This window comes from Haliotis asinina, chromosome 15, assembly GCF_037392515.1.
Source record: "Haliotis asinina isolate JCU_RB_2024 chromosome 15, JCU_Hal_asi_v2, whole genome shotgun sequence".
NCBI classification, from domain to species: Eukaryota; Metazoa; Mollusca; class Gastropoda; order Lepetellida; family Haliotidae; genus Haliotis; species Haliotis asinina.
In genome coordinates, this window is record NC_090294.1 from 13149044 (window position 1) to 13174746 (window position 25703).

At 37.9% G+C, this 25703-nt stretch overlaps 1 protein-coding gene across 2 annotated transcripts in view; it reads right to left on the reverse strand.

Moving 5' to 3' along the window:
• LOC137266425 (serine/threonine-protein kinase 10-like) overlaps nucleotides 1-25703 on the reverse strand; it is a 114150-nt gene that overhangs the window by 6100 nt on the left and 82347 nt on the right. For both annotated transcript variants that reach the window (XM_067801918.1, XM_067801917.1), the window contains 4 exons: nucleotides 5935-6058; nucleotides 2663-2791; nucleotides 2164-2307; nucleotides 1713-1842 (listed from right to left, as the gene is read on the reverse strand). In XM_067801918.1, coding sequence (XP_067658019.1) covers nucleotides 1713-1842; nucleotides 2164-2307; nucleotides 2663-2791; nucleotides 5935-6058 — 527 coding nt within the window. The remainder of the gene's footprint in view (nucleotides 1-1712; nucleotides 1843-2163; nucleotides 2308-2662; nucleotides 2792-5934; nucleotides 6059-25703) is intronic.

The window sequence follows — 25703 nt, forward strand, 5'->3', positions numbered from 1 at the left end:
GTAACATTCCAGTTTTCTGATTGTGGTTAATAAATAATTAAATCTTGACCAGACAATTATGAGATTGTTTAATAACATATATGCTCAAAATACTAAAGTACTGAGTCTGACTGCTGACTGCTGGTTTTAAATGACCAGCACAGGTTGTACGGGACATTCTCTTCTGTGGAATCTCTACCAGATACACCAGACAGAGATATGACAATTGTGAAGAGATGACCAATGATATTAATCATCAGCCAAACCATCAAAACCATAGCGCTATGAATGTCTTAAGTCTGAGGTAAAGGATGGGAGTTACGATCGTCTTAAGGTTAACATCACTTTGTGGAATGGGGCTCTGACAAGTTCCCCTTATCATGCTAATTAATGAACTTGTCTCCATACGATTTCAAAGTTCTACACAAATGTGATATTCACAGGCTGTCCCTATTGATTGTGGTGCTTTTGCTCTACTTAAGCAGATTATACAGAAGGCCAAGTGTTGTATTGACTAGTCATTACTCAAGTCAATAAATCTTTCAGCCAACATCTTTAAATGACCAAATTAAGTGTCCCAAATGGAGTCATCATGTAGAGGACTGAGGACCTGATTCAGGTATTTCCCCTAAACACACTGTTGTAAATACATTTTTAAGCTGACATCAACATTGATGGTGCCCAAATCAAGACTGTCTGAAAAATATTTCAAGTGTTCCTGTTTATCACAAGTATCACAGGACACTTTAGGAATCACTTTAGGAAATTAGCAAACATTTCTTTAATTGTCTGAAGAACATTCTACAGTCTGGCTTGAAAACATGCTCAAATTGGCATTTAGGAAATCTACTGACGTCCTGAACTGTCTTTTGAAGAGTGTGTAGGCTTGTTGCCACCAAAGTAGCATACCTTGTGTCTCAGCTTAAAGTGGGAGTAAAGCTAAATGTGGTATAGGCCATAGCAACTTGGTTGTGTGACTCACATAGCGACATGACTGATGCTGACACACAATGATACAGAGTTGGGGCTGTATTTCTGTTAACCGAAGTCTAGGACAAGTGATCCCATCAATTGCCTCTCCACACAGAATTCCCCCTGTTAACCTCTCTGCTCCTAGTCCACACAAGATTACCCCTCCCCACCCTTTCCTCTCTGCTCTGGGTCCATTAAAAATGCCACTGTACACCTATTTCACCCAGGGTCTATACAATGCATCCATCAGATCTTATCTTACCTTACACATGAATGTCGCTTTCTGATCGGCTAAGTGCTATTCTATTATTTTCAATGTACCCCCCTTACAGGCGATGTATTATTTTCAATGTACACCACTGGGAATTCCAAACTCTTCTGGTGCTTCATGGTAGTACTTTTTGCCTTGAATAACATTGAATCACTCATGAAGCACAGAAATTACTGATGTTTTGTGATTGAAAATCGATGGAAGGGAGAAAACTCTAAATCTGTTTACCTTGTGCTGTCTGCAAAATGGCGATTCGCCTCGCATTCAAGTGCATGAAACAGTTTAAAATTAAAATTCAGGTGTTCGATAAGATAAATATGTTGGTCACTGGTCCCTCGGGGTCCATAGGCTCATGTACCCTCAAGGTTTGTTTATGTTATGCGGGCTCAAGGAACATAAACAAACCTCGAGGGTACATAAGCCCATGGCCCCCTTGTGACCAAAGGACAACTTATATTGTCTACTCTGGTCTATATAAAGCTATATCTACCTCTGAGCAGCTGTTGCTTCTGCTGTAAAAACTGGCTCTCCAAGAGAGCTATCTTCTGTCTGTGTTGGTCTCCCAACTGTTTCATGTGCTTCTCCATCCTCTCTTGCTGGTTTTCCAAGAACAACCGTTCCTGCAACAACATGACCATCAACATCATCAAAAGAAGGCATCTAACAAGGTATCATGTCAACATCAATAGCAGTAGTTTCATTAGACATCATACTGGGAGATTTATTATATATTAATATCTGATCCCTTTCTCTATGTACTTATTTCTCTATGTACTATTTGAAAGACTTACTATGTGTCTATACTTATTTTATTCTACCAATGTCAGGAACCATTTCTGGGTCAGAGAAAGTGTTAGAAATGCGTCCGCTGCATTTGTGATATGAACATTCATGACAATTCAGATCAAATAAAAACAAACTTGAAGGACTTTCCTACACACCTTGTCTGTAAGTTCTATTTCCTTGGCTTCCTTGCGTTTGCGCATAGCTTCCTTCTTGCCATCTCGGGGCAGGAGGTCCATCTCCTGCTTGAGCAGCTTCAGCTCCTGCTTCTGTTGTTCCTTGAATATCTTCACCTCTTTCTCCTGCAATTACCAGCACTCAGTGAATGCCTGAATCTTACACTCCTTTACATAAAAGGTCCTCAAATGGTGTTGTACTTGTATATCTCATCAATACTATGGGCATCATGTTTACTTGACAGTTTGTCATAACCTTAATATGAAGGCATGACTGAACGAGCAGAATCAAACTGTTAACTTCACTGTGACATGGGAACACTTAAACAAAAAGATTTCCCTGCCCCCTCAGTGAAATATGACATACAATCAACAAAAATCACAGAGCCTGGCCATCAGATCCATTCTAGTCGTCAGATAGGTTACTGAAACCTGTTCTACCCTGGAGCTGGGTTTGAGATTATTGCCTACAGTGTTGTACCTGTTCAGTCTTGATCTTGCGGGCAGCATTCTTCATGTCATTGGACTGGGCCAGTTCTGCCTTCTCCACTTGCTGCTTCTGCTGTTTGGTCAGCGTTTCCATGTCCTGGTCAAAATTCTTGACCAGATTCTGAAAAAATAAAATAAAAATGGTATGACTGAAAATTTGTAGTATGTTTTGTAGCCATTTTCTGTAAAATTGAAAGACTACCCACACTTGAAAATATAGGATATTTCATATGGATCTAAAGGTGGTTTCTATCAGGTAGTTTCACAGAGCTTTGTGAAAGGAAGAAAGGATAAATGCAAGAAACGAGACAAGGTTCAAATCTAATATTCAATTCAACAAGCATATGCAGGGGTAGCAACAAACCCATATCTGGACAATGTAACATGAAAGCAACTTATTAACCATAGGCAATTTTTGACTGAATGAGGAAGGATCCAACAGTAGTATGTATCAGAACATTTCATACATGTGTGATAGGAAAACCAGAAATGATGTAGGCACTGGAAGATGTCCAAAATAATATTCAAACATTAATCATTACCATGTTGTTACACGTTTCAGATGCTTACACTGCTATATGTTTCAGCAAGCACCACTAACACTGTCATATACTTCATCAAGTACCACTAACACTGTCATATACTTCAGCAAGTACCACTAACACTGTCATATGCTTCAGCTAGTACCACTAACACTGACATGTTTCAGCAAGAACCACAAACACTATCATATTTCAGGAAGTACCAGTAACACTGTCATATACTTCAGCAAGTACCACTAACACTGTCATGTGCTTCAGAAAGTACTTTTAAACTGTCATGATTCAGTAAGTACCACAAACACTGCCATATACTTCAGCAAGTACTACTAAAACTGTCATGTTTCAGTAAGAACCACAAACACTATCATGTTTCAGCAAGTACCACTCACGCTGCCATATACTTCAGCAAGTATCACTAACACTGTCATATACTTCAGCAAGTATCACAAACAATATCATGTTTCAACAACCACAAACACTATCATATATCAGCAAGTACCAGTAACACTGCCATATACTTCAGCAAGTACCACAAACAATATCATGTTTCAGCAAGAACCACAAACACTATCATGTTTCACCAAGTACCACTAACACTGCCATATACTTCAGCAAGTATCACTAACACTGTCATGTGTCAGCAAGTACCACAAACACTACCATGTTTCAGCATGTACTACTCACATTGCCATATGCTTCAGCAAGTACCACTCACACTGCCATATGCTTCAGCAAGCACCACTATCATTGCCATGTTTCAGCAAGTATCACAAACACTACCATGTTTCAGCAAGTACCACTCACACTGCCATATGTTTCAAGAGGAAAACATGAACCTTGTCACATGTTATGATTGTCACTTGACTACAACTAACACTGAAATGTAACAAGTTCTAGCAACAAGATATTGTCATACTTTCCAGAATATAAATAAATCATGAACTAAACACTACCGTTTACCACAAAGCATCCCCCCAGCAAGCAAAGCCTACATGCATCTCCTAAGTGCTTAATGTATATTTCGTCTGCAATACCCACTGTCCTACCAATCCGTTTGACAGACAACTATTGTATTCTCCAATGCTCTAAGTGTTCAGAACAGAACAAGCCACAATCTAGCATGAGACAAGTAATCCTCCATGCTACCATTACCCCCGATATTTATTACTTTCAAAAAGTGAACTTCACAATGGGGGAATTGAAAACATGCAAATTCTGCTGATGCGGAAATATTCCCATGGATATTAGCAGCTTGCATTCTGGGCCAGCTCAGACAGATCGGTCTCCTGGTCTGAAGGGACTCCTGCTAAAAGCTATCAGTCACCATGGTAATCAATAGTTTGACCTTATAAGGAAGTTTTAGTGTCTCTAGAGGTGGAATACGTTCCGGCAGTGCAGTACAGAGGCATACTGCCATGGAGAAGTGCCAGCCAGCAGAGCTGGATGTGTAACAAGGTGCAATATTGTCTGTTATCCCATATCGAAGTCTGCTCATAGTAATTCGTTCATGAATATATGAATCAGATAAGAAAATGACAACAATAGAAATACAATATTTTTTGTGCAACAAATCAATTTTTAATGAATATCGTTTCCATAACTCAGCATTTTCTTCAGCATTTTTATGCTTATAAATAGTTAGCATAGCAATCAAACTTGACATTCTCCAGGGAAACAACATAGGCTATAGTGACATGAAGCAACCTGTTGCAAAACGTTAACATGGCGGTGATGTATTATTTACAAGATCAATGTGAACACATGTTAAGCTAATGTCCCAATGCACTATTTATTTCTATACAACTCTAGTTTCTACAGCTAAGTTGTAAGGATGGCTAGGTTGTTTGTGAAAGTCAAGTTTGCAGGACATAAATACCTGGGTACAGAAACCTAGGGCCAACTGACAAGTCCCCAAATGAAATGAGATAATGTCATTCATGTTTTATATAATGACCGTATCATAGATGGATACTTCTCGAACCTATTCTTTTTCATTGTTTCTGTATGTGTCACTTAAAGTTTGGAAGAAGTAGAAGAGCACTGAGTGAAAGATGCATATGCCAATAATTGTACTTAAAGACCCTTGGGCACCGAAAATCTTACTGCACAAAAGCGAGTGCTGTGGCAGTTGAAGCAATTTTCAATGGAGATAATACCCAAAATGGCTTTCACACCTTCACAAATACCTCTGTAACAACCATGCTACCCCAAAGTCCTTAACAATAACAGACATATGGCAGTGAACTTTCAAAGATTTACACTGAGTGATAACAGTTGAAGTACAGGAAAGCAATGAGGTAACAGCGTGTTTTGTATTTGTTATGGTTGCTGCTTCTCTGGACATCACTGGAGAATGGCGCTTTTATCAATATTCCACCATTAACATGGCTGGGGACTCCAGAAAGGGGCTTCACACATAGCAGAGATGTAGGAAATGAAACTTGTTTGGTTCGTGTGACACACGAAACCTTTCACCACAAGGCTACCCCACTACCCAGACATCCTCAGCAACTCAGACTTTGTCCATTTTAAGTGAATGAGTGAGATTAGTTTTACACAACCCTTAGCAATATTCAAGCAATATCACGGTGGGGGACACGAGAAATGGACTTCACACATTGTACCCATGTGGAGACTTGAACCTGAGACTTCAACGCGATGAGTGAACCCTTTAACCACCAGGTTATTGCACCACTTGTCCAGCATCATCCAGGTGACTTACTTGCATGTCAGCCTCAAACTTCTTCTCCTGAGCATCTCTGGCGACATGGGCCTTGTACATGAGGTCCTGGTACTGCTTGTTCTCCTGCTTCTGCAGCAGCTTCAGCTCACGCAGGTCTTGCTTCCTGCAACACAGAAGCGGAACACATCAGTTGCAAGATCTGCCATGTCAACAGTATTACTTACACACGTCATCTCATAACGTTCACTAAAAATTGGCTGGTTATGATACATATTGCCATAAACTCTCATAATTTGTTGGCTGAGACTAATTTTACTTTTAAATCCTAATCTGTTTGACTTGCGGCATGTTCACTGATCATTGATTAAGATCAGTATTGCTATTTGTAAGAGCTTAGGTATTTTTGGTCTTCCTGAAATGTTCATGCATGAGAAGGTACTTAAGGCCAGATTTGACGCCACTAGTTATTGGTTTCTTTCCTTGAAATATTCACTGATTGTATGTATATGAAGCAAACAGATTCAGTGTGTGTGTTGGTCAGTTTGAAATTTTTAATCTTTCAAGATGATGTTTTCAGAAATACATTGGAAGTATAAGTACAATACAGAAAATACTAAAGGGATAACAACTTCTCATATTTGTGGGTGCAATGTTTCGATACAGATGCTAAGCAGGATGTTTTCATCGTCACACTTAAAGAAGAGACTGTAACTAACTGAGACTGATCCATACAAATGGGATACAGTAACATGCATTAGCTGTCAGAGTCTGACCACCTGATCAAAGTGGTAACCTATGGCAAACATGGGCTGCTGTATCCTAACCCGGTAAGTAAAGGAAAAGACAAGCATTATGATTTGATGCAGAAGTCCTCTATCACGCTGTTTGAGAAGAAGCCCTGATCAATATTCATCAGATGCAGTACAATTACCATCCATACAATATGTTGCATATCATTGTGACACTTTCCTCAATATATCTTGCTCCTTGTTCCAACAAACTGAAATATTCATTACCCTGCAGCTATGCAATTCCTAAGAGAGGTTCTGTCTGCAAGTTGAAACACTGTGCATTTGAATTCCTAACTGGGTCAGTGGCACTTTCTAGCAGTTGGCAAACAAAAACAACCAGTGTCTAAAATTTTGCATAAAGTCATATTCCATAGATTAAATGCTGATAATTAACAATTTAATACTTTTGGGATTCTGTGGACTCAAATACCATTGGAGCTAAACTTAATTAATTTGTTAACTTGAACAAGATGACTACACATATGTGAACAACTCTCTCAAGTGTTCGAAATCAAGCATGTGAACGTGCTCCTAACACAAATATATACAGGAAATTCATAGGTACATAGATTCAAACAGCAAAGGCGAAAGCCATAAACACCTTATCATTTATAACACTTCTGGTCCATACACTAAGGTTATGTACCCAGGCTGTACATAGTACTGACAAGATACATTATTATACTATCATTAATTTTGTGTGACACATACATCCAACTCAGCTACTCAAAGGCGCTTTTGATTTTCCCTCAATCATCTGATGTCAAACTCAAACAGTACATCAATCTCAACTCTCTGGGTATCTGCAAATCTTGCAGCCACTAGGCACACTAAATTAATGTTAATAAAGGGGGCGGTAGGTTAGATTAAAGGTTAAAGCATCAAAGGCCCATCGAAGGCCCGGGTTCTATTCCCCACACGGATATAATGTCTGAAGCCAATTTCTTATGTCTCCTGCTAGGTATTGCTAGAATAATGCTGTGAGTGGCATAAAACAAAACTCACTCACTCCAGTCCCTACATAACACTGACGTGATATACCCAGTCTATACATAGTGCGGACGTGATGTACCTTCTAACTGACATGATGTACCTCTCTACATATAGTTTTGACGCAACATAACTCTCTATATATAGCACTGATGTGGTGGATTCATAAATTTGTGTCTATACATAGAACTGGACACATAAGGCCTGGCCGTCATTCATCATCAGTCTTTGAGGAGGGGAATGACATGTGTTCGGAAATGGCTTCATTAGTGATTAGGGATTTTGCCAGATCAATACTATAGGGTTGCCTTCCTATTTTCCCTCTTTATGGTACCAGTTAGGTATGGTTGAAATAAAGTGCAATTCTACACACAGAGAAAATGGTGCTCATTCACTTGGTTCTGTTCAGACAAGAATGAACACCAATACGTGCAGTGCGAAGATACCTCTAGTGCTTAGTTCATGTTCTAGAGCTGCTGCAGTTGCCAATTACAAATTCCACAAAATGTTGCTACTTAGCAATCATCAGGTCGGGTAGCATATAAAAAAGCCAACTGAAGAGATGGTCACTCATCAGTCTTGTTACAAGAAATATGTTGAACATAGGCAATATTTTGAACCATTATTTGAGGGAGAGATGTAATCCCAAAAATAAAAGCATGCAATAGCATCTTGTTCATATGTTAACACTGTACTGTTGTCAGAAGACCATACAGAAAGTCTGATGTGACTTAACATATACTTAAACAAATAACCTTTCCTGCCAAAAATCTTTGTGTTCACAACCCAAAAAAATTATTTTCACTCAAGTTCAGTGTAATGTATCATTTACTAATTAGTAAACATCAGATATTTTGTTGTCTAAAGCCACACTCAGTAATTTTAAGCTATATGATGACTGTAAATAATTGAGTTTGGATCATACACTCAAAGGACTGATACCAAGAGCATCAATACATGCAAGAATAGGATAAAATGAAATACAGTCAAGTCTTGTTTATCTGACATTGTCCCTTGCACAGTAAATTGTCACATTTGGACTAAATAAATGGGACTAAATTTACAATTTGTTTCCAACAAAGGGGTCAGATAAAGTCAACTGTCAGATAAACAGATGCCATATTACTGAGACTTGACTGTATACTGAACAACAAAAGAAATGCAACTATGGCCTTCTGTCAAGTGTTTTAACAGAAGACATGAACACGAATGCTTACTTTAATGAGATTTCATATTTTTGAAATTGTGTTTGTTTCTTCTTTTTTTTTGTTTAGTATACATTCACTGGGCAATCAACAGTCTGCTCATGACCCACTGGATCGCTTCATAAGACAAGCATTGCTAGCTGAAGACACACATGGCAAGGATCTTTACAGGATTACATGTATAAAACCAGAAAAGACCAATCTACACCATACTCATTTGGTTCAGATTCTGATGGTAAAAGCTTAGCTACATCTTTGATATATAATTACTGCTCACGAAAGCTGATCGTTATTTTGAAAGGCACCAAGGTTGAATCAAGCAAAAATCAATACCTTCATCAAGCAGATCTAAAGTTTCAGGTGAAATACAAAGAGAAGGTGTAGAATTACTTCTACAAAGACGCATAATGAGTTTACCTTACATCCCATTAGCAGAGCTACCAACAACAGACAATCATAACAGCATCATATTCTCCACACACGATACAAACTCTTCATACAGTTTTGAAAGGTCAGTGCCAATATTTTTTAGAAGTCCTTCAACATGATGATGCTATTTGTGATCACAGTAACCAACCACACACACCATACAGCTCCTCATTGAAGCTACAGAGGTACAAAGCTCTGATCGAAGGTCATCTATCTATTGTGTGACAAGAAGCCAAAGCAAGGAGAACCTGACTTAGGTGGCAATCTCCTGCTGTGTGGAAATCAAGTCTTCAGGTTGACAGGTGCTTGTCAAGGGTTCACACCCAAATAGAAACAAAGGTAATATCAGTCTCACAACCAAGCATCACAGATGATACATCCAGTACATCAATACTCAGCTGTAAGTCACCCTGTGGATGTTACCAAGGTAACAGTAACCAGATGGTTGTACGTCCACTAAGAACGGAGTAAGGAGATAAATATTAGTAATGGCTGAGGAAAAAATAGACAATCAAAAAATAACATTTCTTGCATTAATAATTTCTGGGATTTGATTGCAAACTGACAACTCTTTCTCAGCAAATGAACTGCAGCATAGATGTATATTCTTTCAACAAAATGATGTTTCTGCAGAGGAAAGTTGTCTGATTGTATATTTCACAATATACACAAGTTAGAGACCAACAAACACATCAAAACAAAACAAGAACAAACTACCACAACTTCAAAATAACATCTCAGGCTTATCAAAAAACATGATCAATTTTCATTGTAAGCTACCTCTAACATGCACTGCACTGATCACACATTTATTTTTTCCTTAGTGCTACTTAGAACAGTAGCCTTGAAAATTTAACAGACAAAAAGAATTTATTTTGCCAAATTCTCTTCAGAGAATCTGAAGACCCCAATACAACAGAGTTTAAAACCTAATAAAAACAAACTTGGATGTGACACAGTAACTGTCCACTTAACATGACAGAGATGACAGTAGTAGCCAACCTAACACTGTTCTTGTGGCAACAGATTCAAATAGCATCATGAAGGAAGCAATTTGACATGTAGTGTTTTTCTTGTCCAACAAACTACAGAATGACTAATGATTGATATTGTGAGCAATCACCTTACATGTCAAAATAGAAGAACCATGAGCCTCATCACCAAGTCCAACCACCTGTTCTAACCCGTGCTTGTCGTAAGAGGCAACTATCGGGATCGATGGTCAGACTCACTGACTTGGTTGACATGTGTCATCGTATCCCATTTGCGTAGGTTGATGCTCATGCTGTTGATCGGGACTGTCTAGTCCAGATTTGACTACATACAGACTGCCACCATAAAGCTGGAATACTGGTGTTGAACAACTAGTCTAAGTGATTTGCCTCTCACAAACAGCGCAGGTCGGTTGTACGGATTCAAGCCCGCAATCCTCATGGGGTTACAACCAAGGACAATTCTGACACCTTGGTAATACCATGCAGTCTGAGATAAGAAGAAACTTTGGTGTCTGTGGCGCCTTCAGAGTAGAATTGCTGACACAACATGTCCATAACTATATTACTCGTAATGTCATATGTTAACATTGCATGTATTCACAAGATAAATGTCTTCTCTTCCTCTGGTTGTTAATCACCACTGACCTTTCTAAAACCACTTCCTTTTAATTATTGAAAAAAAAAAATCACTTCTTGACAAAACACAGACACCTCCCTGTCTTGCAAGCTGTGCACTTTGTAAACACAATACACAATGTATTTCTGATTATACTTTTACCTGTTAATATTCCATTGTTCACTAAACTATAAACAATGGGCAGGTATATAACAATGTGATATATCAGACTTACGTCAAGTAGGAAAGTGCATCAGTCAATGAATGAGGTGTTTCACCAGTATTGGCAATAGGTGACTGCAGAAATAGCAGGAGATGAATTTTACACCATGGGAATGAGAGAGACTGATAACATCCAAATATTAGTCTCAGTGAGTGAGTGATTGAGTGAGTGAGAGTGCAAGTGAGCAAGCAAGCATGATCTTAAGTGAGCTTTACCAATATTTCAGCATATGACACATTAAATAATTTCCCATACTGTGCCATCCGTGAAGGTCTGGGGTAGCATAGACCTTCAGCAACCCATTCTTGCCATAAAAGGCCACCATGCTTGTCGTAAGAGGTGACTAATGGGATCGGGTGGTCAGGCTCGCTGCCTTGTTTGACCATTGGTCCACAATTGGGCAGACTGATGCTCATGCTGTTGGTCACTGAATTGTCTAGTCCATATAGCTAGAATACTGCTGAGTGCAGTGTAAAAGAAACTCACTCACTCACCAGTGTGCTAGTGTATGGAACTGAACCTTCAGCAGTATCAAGAAACACCTGCAGAAAAGTCTCTATCATCTCCTTGGTCTGTGGTCCTATTCCCATAATTTCACAGCAAAGATATTGTGAAGACTCTAAACACTATATGATCCAGTGTGCAAGTGTTAAAAGTCAACCTGGCAGGGCACCTGTCATCGTCTTCCTGTTTGTCAGGCTCAGGTTGGCATGTTACCACCAAGCCTATGTCAACACGCCACCAGACATCAAGTAAGACTATACACAGCAACTATCCACTCCAACCAAAACACAGAGCCAAGATTGCTACCGGACACGTATGAGTTCCAAGAAAGAGAAAAGGCTTGATCGATATGGCTCTTGTATAGATGCATCTGATTTAACAACTCCACTGTGTGTATTCCGTACGAATAAACTCAGGTCAACCTCAAGCATTCCTCTATAGAACAAGTGACTGTGTTCACCTGGGAGCGAAGTGCAGATCCTCAAGAAATACAAACAGATCCCCATCAGCCAGCTTACGTCACTCACATGCTCCTCACTTCACTGCACCAGGAAGCTAGTTTCGTCGGGGCCAATTTAGCTTCCATTTTTTGCAGGAACCTAGTCTGATCATGACTATTATTTTTCTGGACTGTTGTCAATCAGAAAAAGATTAACTTGGAAAAAAGATGCAATGATGAACTTCTGATAAGACTGATATTTTCTTGTTAATGAAGTTTCTGATATTTACGAAGAATGTTCGAGGAGGAGGCCATGTTTTAGTTGAGAAAAAAGCAGATGAAATAAATGCTTATCTTTTAGAACAATGAAATACTGCCACAGTGTTTCTGTTGTCATGTGTCTCATCACCATTACTGTTGTTCCCAGGTACTAGTAAGTGGGAATGTGATACACCACTTTTAGCAATATTCCAGCAATATCACGTCAACGGACACCGTAAGTGGGCTTCACACATTGTACCCATGTGGTGAGGCAACCACACTGCAACTTCCAACTACTAACCTGCTGGGTGAGCAAGGGAGTGAGTTTGTGGGTGGTGGATTGGTGCATTCTTGAGTAAGAGAATATTATTTTAAGACACAGAGCAATATTCCAGCAATATCATTGTGAAGGACACCAGAAGTATGGAATTGAACCCAGGAGTTAATGTTGACTACTAAACAGTTTAACCACTTAACTACCTCAACCCAAACCATATTTTCTACGTATTTCCAAAAGCAGCATTCATCTGTCAAGTACATTTACATTTTTCCTTAAATTAATACTGAAAGGTAAGAAGATAGTTTCACCAATAATGCTTAGCATGGAACACATTCCAAGCATGTCTTTAACAATGTCGTTTGTCCAGCAACATTTACAAATTCTGATCCAAGAATTCACAAGAAAATCTGAGAAATAAACCCACTCACTTTAAAAGTAGAATTTTCAACGGCGACAGCATGTCTAGATAGTCCTAAGGAGCAAAGGGTTACATTAACTATTGTTCCCTGTTAATGCATGTGGAATGTTTTATTGTCAAAACAGGTGTGCATATGCCTCATATAAGTCTGTGTGTTGACAATTCATATGAATGACAGACACTGAGCAAACATTATGATGTTGGTGTGTTTCATTCTCAGTGAAGCAGAACTTTTCGATGATTCAGTTCATTGTTTACATATGACAAATAAACAATCACATGTAACCAAGTTGAGAGGAATCATAAATATCTTAAATCCTGTCTACGATTTTTATCACTTAAGTGAAAGTGGTAGCTGTTTTCTACACTGGGTTTAACAGACTACCACTATAAAACTAAACAGAATAGTGTTTCTGTAAGCGCAAATAATTTGTTCCAAAATGTAGTTGTAAAAAAACCTTAAACCAGTGATAAACATGAATGATAATTGTAAAGTACACCTCGTTAAAGCTTGTAACAAAAAGTAATGGGAAACCAACGACCCTTAAAAATGGTAATCAACTGTGAAACACATTTATCATACCATGACTTCCACCTGTTACAACATACTCATTTGTTTGCAGTTTAACACTGCACTCTGCAATATTCCACAAACATGACACCAGCCCCTAAATGATCAAGACAATCTAGTGATCAATATCATGAGCACAGATCAATACTGTTGGAACATGAGCACATGCCACAAACCCAGTCAACAAGCCTGATCCACGTCACCTTATCCAGTAGGCTTCATCTTTAAACCACCAGCATATGTTGCTAGTTGCATATTCTAACCTGGAGGGTTGTTATTATTGCCTCAATAAGCCAAGTTTCAGCCATATGATGCCAGTTTCTAAAAAATTCTCGTAACTTCATATTTATACAAGTCACTGGATCTGTTTGCACCTGAAATTTATCATTAAAGCTTCAGGAGTAGAGATGACTCGACATGAAATTTTCTGATTGCTTGGAATAAATCAGTATGAATCATCAATATCACTATGTTTGTGCTTTTTTGGTTGAAAAACAGGCTGGCAGGGAAACAAAGCCAACCGATATGTATCACTAACAAAGACATGCCAGGTTCAAAGTGGGAATGTGGCCTTAATGTCAGTGTAATTCTTTCTGATCAACACATACCAAACCATAAAGCAACATGATCATGCACACACATATTTTCTGTCACATTGTGCAAATTTCCTTTCAAAGTGTAGGTTGTTAACTATTAATAGCCCTACGTGGAACATTTCAGCAATACTCAAGGCCTGACAATCTTCACAGATCTCATGAGACCGAACTAATCTTTGTATTATTAAAAACACACATTAAAAAATAGTCTGCTGAAAACACATTAAACAAGTGTATTCACTGAGAGTCTTATTTCAGTTAAACTTTGAATAATATCTGTGTGGGTAGAAACATTTGAACCAGTGATGGAAAAATGTACATAATTATGATGACTCTGAGATGTAGGCAATAAACATGCTCCATAATGGGACTGTAATGGATATACTGACGCAAATATGTTAAGAATATTGGGTAACAATGACAACAATACATGATGTATTTTTCATAATATTCAGTGAAACAATAACAACTATTGTTTTATACTTTGCCCATGCTGAAGGTGTTAATTTATTACAATGACAAGTTCTCACATAACTATCAAGTCCAGTATATATGTGTTTCCTATCATCATGCATGACCTGGATGAATGTTTTCAATAATTCAGTACATCTTGCTTTGATAAATAACATCCATATTAAGGTAAAATGAACACTCCTTTTTGAACATTCAAGAATATTTGATTCCAGTGATAAAAACACCCCCAAATTCATGAAGTTTCCTTAATGGATTGCAAAAGATGATTTAATGGTTCCCTTCACTGATGCAATGACAGAATAATGTGAGCATTGAAAATATATTTCATCAATCCAGACATGTTTAAAAAAGAATTCAATACTATTACAGACGGACATTTAGCAAAATAGATCCTTTCCTTCAACATCATGTTTTTTTATAACTTGTAATAATCAATCCTTCATGAAATGGAATAAACTGATCATTGCCATGACAGCTTCTGAAAATGTCAGAAGATAGTCGCTAAACAACAAAACACAATAATTTAGATATGCAAAGCAAGGCTTCCTTGTTATCATGGAAAATTTTCCATAGTATTTAGTTTGATTTACTATGCTTCAAGAATGGTATTTCAGTACACCATGCATGATGTGTTTCTTTACGTTTCTCTCCGCTAAAGTGATGTCAATTTAAGATGTTTATATCTTTCATGGTATATGTGCTGATAAACATAGTTAGGATGTGTCCAGGATTTGAACCTAGAACCACATGTTTCTGACAAGTAAAACAGACTACTGGGCCACTTGCCTCACATAATTTGATTTTCACATGAGTAGTGACTTTCCGATGTACTACAGTAATCCGATATTGAGATTGGTTTACATTATCCAATGATCTACAATATCAAGGATGCCCACAAACTTTTTCAATCTGCTTCTCTACTTCGCTTCTCCAGGGGTTTATTACAACATGAATCAAGCATCAATTCCTTATAATACCCTCCTAATTCCAAAAGTAATTACACCATTATATCACTAAATTCCATGACTTACATCACCTGATGACAGGTGTGCCTGAAAGTATGCACTTAATCCAGGAACTCATCAGAAGCTAATCATGATATTACATTCATTCACTAATGACATCACGCTAAGTGCAGGTGTGCTACCAGCCTACCTTTGTTGGTGACAGGTGCCCAGTAGGGCTATACTCTGGTTGATGAGATCAGTGAGTGTGTACTGCCCCGGCCCATATCCCTGCCTCACAGGCTTCATGATGAACTAGCACTGAACTGAGAGCAGGCCGTTCCTTGCTTCTCCGCACCATGTTTGTTCTTGGGCTACTGAGCAACTTCCTGACAAGCCACCTTTCCACGGCGCTCGATGAAAAGTTGCAAATATTTATTCATTTCATATTCTGTCATCACGTCTAGCACTGTTGCCTACTGCATTGACAAACTGAAGACAGCATTTTGGCGTTGGAGAAATAGCTCTTGAATGTACCTAAACAAACAACTTTGCTGATTTGAAGAGATGGTATTGTTCATTGTATTTTCAATCACCATTTGTGACGCAAATCAATGTAGTCAGCATGCTCTTTCATAGACAATGTTTTACATTTTGAAAGGCAAAGCAGTTCGGTGATTTCAGTCACTTCCATTTCTGTGTCTATCATATCTGAGCAGGTAGATCAATCTTTTCATTTCTATACAAGAATCAATGATTTATATGACCTGCATTAAAATTATCTCAAGATATTGAAGACCTACCAAAATAAGGAACTCTTGAAGTATGATCTCCAGATGTCATTTAAACAAACCGAAAATACTGAGATTAATTTTGTTTCAAAGCCCAGTGGCTTACTGTATGTACAGAACGAGAGATGAATTTAACTCTGATGATGATGATGATGATGATGATGATGATGATGATGATGACAAAGCAGATGATGTCAAGTAATAAATCAGAATAGTCTTTAAACTCAATTATGCACATACGTATCAAGATAACATTATTTACACCGACATCTCAATCTAAAAATATTGCTAGAAGGTCTACTTTAAGAGAGAAAGGTTAAAAATATGCCTGCAAAATACTTCAATTTGATTTGAAGAAGAATATAAAAAAAACCTTTAATAGCATTTGAAACAATTACCAAAATATCTCTGTGTGGGAGAATTCAATCTATCTGGCACTGAAATCAATACTGACATAATACTCTCCTTGGTCTTTATGGTAACATAAGCAAGCCACCAACAAGCCAGAATCCCCCTCCCACACAAGCACCTACATAGTGGCAGCATTACATGACAGAATGACCACAAGCATCCTGAGACATCCAGGGATTTCAGCTGAAAGCATCTCTGAGCCACGGAAATCAATGTAATGAGTTTCTCCTCACAGGAGATATTATGTTTATTGCCTGGCTTTACATCACTACCAATATGACGCATCTGTAATGATGTTTCAGTTACATCAGTGTCATGGTGCAGGTACAACAACCACAGAAATGCTGTCATTTGCTGGAATGGATCTTAGGCAGTTGTCCCTCCAGAAATGCCAATAGTAAATTCTACCAGCTTACAAATCAGGCCAAGTGTTCCCTTGGGCATCTTCTTTAACAAAAGTGGTTAGTCCTGAAGTACAGGGCCTCACTGGACACGCAGTAATGAGATTTTATTGGTCAATATTGCCTAAAGGGAATCTGACCCATTAGGGATAGACTGGAAATGTCCTTCTGAACCAAGTAGTACAAAGAATGAAATCAGCCTTTAAGAAGCATTGGTAATGGATGAAAATAGGGTCTGAAATTGACCCGAATCACAGTACTATCAGTATGGTCAAGGCTTCAGTTCCAAGATGATCACAGAGTCTAAACTACTCATTGACTTATTCTTGGTCTGATCATAGCTGAGTACCAAGTAGACATGAAAAAATGCTATTGATTGGCTTTCACACATTTTTTGCCGGATTTCATGAAGAGATGAAAAGGCATCTTCACAAGAGGACAAATGGAATTAATGTATGCCATGCAAGATTGATAACAACCAGTCATAAGTCATGAGTACATTTGATAAAGATGTTCCTTGGGGGGGGGCGGGTCCCCACCAGATCACTCAACAACTGGACACTGGGGAAAGGCAACACAGCTCCTAGTACAGGATTACACTTTCAGCATTTACAGTGTAATAACTGGATATGACATATCTTTGCGCCAAGAGTCCCATTAAATTATTCATGATCTGTTGTTTGAATTTCAGAATGACTTCACCGACAGCTATTCACATTCTAAAACAAACTGATTTGCCTAGTTTATCCATTATATATGAACAGAGCTCATAGTATGAATTCTTGATAATGCTGGATAAATACAAGAGGGAAAGGAGTGATGAAGTGCGTTAAAGAAATCAACAGATTACATTTAAGTACGTCAAGCAAATTATCATGATGAAGTGAAACAACTGAGTATGTTGACACAGGATCATACTTCTTTGATGGACATTTCAGAAGTTGAGTTGTTGAAGAATGATGACAATTTCCATAGATATACAACTTCTTCATTCCGGGAAAGGCAATGTTTCGACAGATTCTAATCACTTGCCTGACGACATTAGAATCTATGTTAAAACATCGCATTTCACAGAATAAAAGAAGTTGTATACCGTTAAAAACTAGCATAATTCTTCATGGGATCATAATCAGGGTGAAAGTGGGATTCAAACTCACAACCAGTATGACAGGATGCAACACCTCACACTGATACATATAAGGCATGTATGAACACCACAATACAGTGTGCTGTGGGAAAAGACCTGAGTACACCAGTACATTCCAGGAATATTTCACCACTGCAGTTCCAAGTAAATGGGGCCTAGTTGGCTTACAGTGAAGACATAATTACATCAACAAGGATGTCAGTTTTAGTTTGTGAGGTTGAAGGATAACTACATGTTCGCATTCCCCTAGTTGCAGAAAACAAGCGCTTGACAGACTTAATGTAACAGTAGATTAACTATCTGGAACTCCCCTCCATTGCAAATCAATAATTCACGCTAGGGAAATGCTTGTCAAGTGATATTTATCACAGGAATGTAGTATTAAGCATTTTTAACGGATGATGATATTTCCATATCAGATTTCAAATGCACTGGCTTATTGTCTGCAAAGGGATAAAAAAAAAAACATAAAAAAATAAATAATCCCTAAACCCAAAATCGTCATAAATGTAACACCTGCTGTCATCAAAGCTTTTCAGTGATCAATTCAACATATTTTGGGCTTTTACAGCTTGTAGAACAATCAAGACTTTTCATTCTCTGTCAGACTCTAGATATACCTTTTGTCCACTTGGTCGTTATATTTCCAATTGAAATTCGCATTTGGGATTGAAACCATTCCAAGACATATTTAGACTAACATAATTAATTGTTCTCCTTCCTTCTGATCTAGAAGCAAACAAGAGTGACTCTAGGATTCAACTGTTCAACCAAATGAGGGAACAACAGTGATGGAAATAATTTTTGTTTCAATTAGTAACTCAAACAAATATTTCACTAACTGTTTATCATAAAATTGTAAATAATAAATATCCTGACAAATAACCTGACAAAACTCTCTATTTACATAACTTTCATTACAGTGTGATTGGGGAGGAATATTAGTATAATAGAATTTAATGCCTCTGTTTGCCTGTTATGAATGTTCAATATTTGTCCAACTGGTCATGAAAAAGAATGCATGGTGTCCGTCTGAGTGCGCACATATGCCATTTCCTGTTTCTCGGAATCTTCGCCAAGTTGGATGATGAAAATGGAGGACATGGCATGCTGGGTAATATTGACCTGTGATGTGATTCGGACAGTCAAACATTCCCTGAGACTCGAGCCCAAAGTCTTATGCTATGTTTATACAACAAACATACTAAACCATTCCCATACAAATCAACTGTGGACAAATATTAGTTTTTTCTTAAAATATCAACGTTTGACACAATGAAGTGGAGGCATGATTCCTGGGCAAAATCATACAGATGAAAAATACTGTCTTAGAATGACAACAGACCAGGAAATGGGGAGAGGCCATTCCTTGCAAGAACAAGTCAGGTGACGAAGTGTGAGAGTAATTCTTGGGGAAAAACAGGAATTTCCAATGATCACATCACAACAAAGAACCTTGTAATTTCCCACTGAACAATCTAGGTTAGACAAATTCAGGGCGGAAATAGTGATTTCCTCTTTTTTCACAAAAGATTGACTCGTTTGTCATTTACTCACTAACTGGGGATCAACCTTGCTTGCAAAAAAAGGATACATTACGGGTCACCTGAGAAAACATAATGTCTCACTTTCAATACACATTACACTTGAACAAAGTCCACAGTATGCTGATTACAATGTGATCGACAGCAATATTCTTATATTATGGTTATTAATTTTCTTATTCCCCATACTTTACTATGAAACCTTACACATTATTTGAGACCTCATGATATATAGTTTTATTACATGCCAGCACTCTGTGACTTGAACTGCTATCTGCATCGCACCAAATTTGGGAGGAAATCAATGACAATAATAAGGACTAGATAAAAAGTTAAAATCAAATCATTTCTTTCTTAACCAAACTGTACAGAGAGTGAGCTAGTGAGTTTAGTTTCATGCCACAATCAGCAATATTGAAGCTATAAATAACAATAATACCAGACAATCCAGTGATCAATATCATGAGTATCGATCTTCAAAATTGGGATAAGATAACATATGCCAACCAAGAGAGCAAGTCTGACTAACCGAACCTGCTAGTTGCCTGTTACGAACCAAAATGTACAGGAAAAGTACAGAAATTTGTGTTGGTGTACTACACCCTGTTAAGCACTGACTGACTCAAGCGTTAAACATTTTTACATACTGCTACTATTTTTCACTTTTTGCAAGAGCTTGATGCTGAAGTTAATGGGGAGGTATTGGAACAACTGATCTCTTTTTTTTTGTGCTTGTTTGATAAAGCACCTGCTTCGAACAGGCTACACGATAATGAATTATCTTCATAGGCAACATTAGCTTTTTTGATATTAAAAAGATTTAAATACTCTACAGCAGGTGTATGATACATGCAAACTTAATGTTCAAAAGCAACTTTCTACTTCTTACTAAAAGCAGTAAAATATCACAGTTGAATGTTTGAAATCAAGTTATACATTCAATGATTCAATGAATATGTTTTAGTATTTTAGCATTTACAAAGTGTCACATGTACATTTACAACAGGGCAGATAGTCTTAGTCCCCAAACCCTGCAAATTTGTCTATGGAAAATATTTAGTATTGTAACCCTAAACACTGTTTAAACTTCATGATAATATCAACGCAATTTATTGCATATTCACCTTTTACATTTCCTATCTGATACACAAGGAATATTACATTGATAGTGATGTGTGTTTGCTTGCCTATGACAGGTCAGATGGTGGCACTGCCTTCCACACATCAAATAAAATCTTAAAGTAATAAGACCTTTTCCATAATAACATATATCTGCTTGAAAACAGAATCCATCCTGTGGCCCTGTCTATACAACAAGCATGCAATGAATCAATATTAAATGGTGATTATAACAGGTGTTGTGAAAAGAAGATAAAAAGATGCCATGAAAGACTTGGTTAAGTTTAGAAGAAGGTTGGAAATAAATATTCCACCTTGGACCTGTGTAATACGATACATATCCCATATCTTTAGGTGTAGTTCTTAGTTCTCCATGTACAAATGTCAGCTCGACCTCCAAGAAAGTCTGTGGATCCTAGAATAGATGACCGCAATGTACTGCAACAAATTGATGGTAACACTTGTCTGTACTTGTCTCATACTGAAGTGAGGGGGTCCAAACAGCAGGAAGGGTGGGAAGGAAGGGGGTGAAGTTCAATGAATAGGGGGCAGGAAGTGACTTGGGGGACATTGGAAGCACAGGTGAGATTACAGGTGCGGGGACATGTGTGTCAAGAATATGCTTTCACTAAATTATCTCCGATGAAAAAACACAGTTTAACCGAAAAACTGTCAGCAATGATCATTACATCATAGCTTTAACACTCAATTCAAAGTGCATCTCAAACCAACACTGCATGAAATGATGAGAATTAATTGGGTCCCCAACTTTTCTGTGATATTGGAATCTGATTGTACCTTATTCCTTACTTTTTAACATTATGACAAAGTTCCTTGAATTTCAAGCTGAATTTCAGACACTGGTATATATTCATATTTCATCAGAGATTAAGCTGTGACAGACCCTCTTATCAACACTTTCTCATTTTGAGATACAACATTTTCCTATATTTTCACCAAATTTGCAAAAATAGCTTGCTCACTTCTGATGACAGCCAGTCATAAAATCAAAAGATCTGAAAGCCTGTTGGTTACATGTTTTCTATAAACAATACATTACAATGAGCGAACAAACCTATGTTCACCGACATACGGATGGATACAGGATCAGGTTTCCCTGGCTTGGCACCTAACAAATGTATCCTACATCCTTACGAGAATAAGATGCAGCCACATACCACAGCTCAGAGGGATGACCCTTCTCCAGCATCAAGTACTACGCAGCATAACAGAGCTCAACAGACTCAAATTCCAACACGCGCAATTTGAACACCGACTCCAATACATTGTGATCAGAATAGTATTTCAATACACTATCAACAATGCAATACAGGATCTTCTTTCTGAAACATAATATTCAAAACCACACTGGCTGACATCTGAATGACAACTCCAAAGATACAACAAATGAATGAATATTGCCATAAAGTGTATTGGTATATTAAAATCAAACATAAAGACACAAACAGAAAATTGCTACTCACATAGTTCAAGTTCAAAACTACATGAAAAGTAAATATCTTCATGGATTATGGACCCTTGTATCATCATATGGCTGTTTGGGAGGAGAGAGTAATTATTTGTTATTTGGCACCTTCCTCCAGCCCTGGAACAATGACAAGGAGGGACAATATTTCCTATCTGTTGGTAACCTGTTTGACAAACTCACTCCCAAATGTGGTAATTACGCTATGGTGTGAGAAGGGACTGTGTTGTTTGGTCTGAGGACAATGACATAGCAGGGTGACGTCAAGGTGAAGGGGAAACAAAGGATAATGCGGGTTTAGTTTGTGATCAGCTGTATGCAGCAAACTGTAGACCAGCCCAACTTGTTTGATGTTTGCTCTTGATGGAGGATCAACAGAGATATGACATCATGTTACAAAAAGTAGCAGATACAGAAAACTGAAGAACTAACACTGACAAGGTAGGAACAGATTTTCAAGCTTGTGAAAGTGAGTGAGATTTATGCCACATTTGGCATAAAGGTTATTACAACAGTGTGGATATCAAACGTACCCACTTGAAATTGCTGTTCCACCACCAATTATGTATATATCAAACACAGTTTTATCACAGTTGTGTCAGTTGGTCTTAGACAATATTCCACAGTTGTTAAATTGCCAAGTGGTTAAATGTTTGCTCTGAAGCCAAAGGTGCATGGTTGATTCCCCAGGTGAGTACAATGTGCGAACCCTATTACTGGTGTCACCCACTGTTATACTGCTGGAATATTGCTGTAAGTGGTGTAAAGCCATAATCAGTTACTCGACACCATTCTAGCAATATTCATATCAGAGACACATTGGGACTCATACAATTCATAATCCAAGCATTAGTCACAATAAAAAAGACTTAAATAGAGCAGAAAATGTTAAAATAATGTATTTATAGCTTTGATACAAAATTGTTTAACAAATCTTATTGAAAAGATTGCTAACAGGAAAAGCAGGAAAAGGCCCTCTCGTTTTGGAAAATGTCATCATATCTATAAACACTTACATCACCTAACATGATCCTTTGGTAATAATTACTATTAATCAGACTTAACAGGAAGCTTTCATAATTAAATCTTGGCATTCAGATTTAACAGGCAGATCAATGGATTGCTAAGTTCTTGTTTTGGAACATTAACTAAGTGGAATATCCTTTTGGAACACTGTCAATGGTGAATTCTACTCAGTGAAAATACTTCCTCTTTTATATCATACACAGTAATATAATCAGTAACAACACATTAGGAACTTATGCAACAACTCCAGACTAATGATACACTGTTTCAGTGTAAACAAGCCAATTGTAAATTTATCTACAGGAAATGTGTCCAGGGACAGCACCAAGCTACTTGACCAGTCAAGTGGTGGGCAGTATTGTTTCCAAGCAAAACATCAAAGTTGACGACATTACTGTAATCTGTATATTCATCTGTTGTCCAAAAGCGCGAGCCACTTCTACATGGGTATGGTGGCGGCGCCATTGGCAGGACTGTTGCCTGGTGACTGTCTCCATGCCTACTTGTCAGTAGGGTGCGTGGACTACCAATTAATCTAATGCCATTAGATGCATGCTTAATTCAGGGTAGGTACAAGGTAGTCAGAAAGTCTATTGTGAATGCCTGGACATATGAATTAATGCACTGACTCAATATGTCACTACGCATTTGTCTTGTTGCACCACAGTATCATCATACCCTAGGAGTGAGTAAGTAAGTGAGTATGGTTTTCCAACAACGTTAGCAATATTCCAGCAATATCACAGTGGGGGACACCAGAAATGGGATTTACTCATTGTACTTATGTGGAGAATTGAACTGGGGTCTTGGTGCAACAAGCGACGACTTTAAATCACTAGGTTCCCCCCACCACTCGACAGCTTAAGAAACTGATTTATTTGGAAATGAGTAAATCTTACTTAACTTGCCCAATGATTTATAGTAAGTATTAAATAAACAAGAGTTTAATGACATTTCCTTCAGTTTTATTCAGTCCTAAATGAAGTAAAATTGAAGTAGTTAGCATTTGTTCTGAGTCTATGAGGACCACCATCATTATATTTTCATATCCAATTCTTGAACTTTTGTAGAAATTAACAACTGTTAAAAAATATTCATCATAGGTATTTATTCAAAGAATCAACAGAGTAATTATAGAAGTGGCCTGTGATTTCGTATGAAACTTCCTATACTGACATCACTTTCCATAACAGTCACAGGACAGACCTCAAAGAACATCTGTCACTGAATTCTTGAAATATCAGTGCTCGGTCAAAAATAGCTGTCTCATAAACATACCTTCTAAATTAATTACCTCCAAGCTGGATTCAGAGTTATTGCTAATATTCTGACAATATTATACCTTCACCAGCCTAATCACCACATAACATGGAATTTAATATGACAGTTAACCTCTTCAAATATTTATTCAAATTTAATGGCCTTCTAAGACTTGTTCAAACTTTGATGGGGGCGGTGGGTAGCACAGTGCTCAAAGTGTTCGCTCAGCATACCGAAGACATGGATTTAATTTCTGGTGTTTCCCACAATGATGTGTTGGATACTGCTAAAAGTGGCGAAAAACCCAACTCACTCACTCAAACTTTGAAAGGCTGCAAAAGACTATTACTTGTTGAAATTTGTTTGCATTCCTTGTTTGTAGAATACTCCCAGCTTGACACAGAGTGTGATTTTACACAACTCTAAGCAACATAGTGACACAGACAAGGGCCCATGAGGGGAATCAAACATGGTTCTTCCACATCACAAACTACCACATTACCTACTGGGCTACCCCACTGCCCAAAATAATAGCCAACTTGACTGAATTCCCAACCTTGGTGATCTTATTTAACCAGTACTGCAAGTGGCATTCGGTGGCTACTTATGGCACCTCCTTGACAGAACCAGCCCTGATAACAGATGTATAATCTACGCATGTCAATACAAACTTACTTCTAGTAAGTGCAAGGCACTACACTGAGCAATAATAAAATGCCTCGTGAAGGAGACAGGCTGAAAGTTGGGACGCCAATGTCTGATTAAAAGCAATTATATGTATGCATCCATTTAATAATCTTGCCTCAGTGGGAACACTCTTGAAAATCAGACATTGGTCTGATTAGCTCAAACAAGGGTGAGAAAGGTTTCACATGCAATTTTCATAT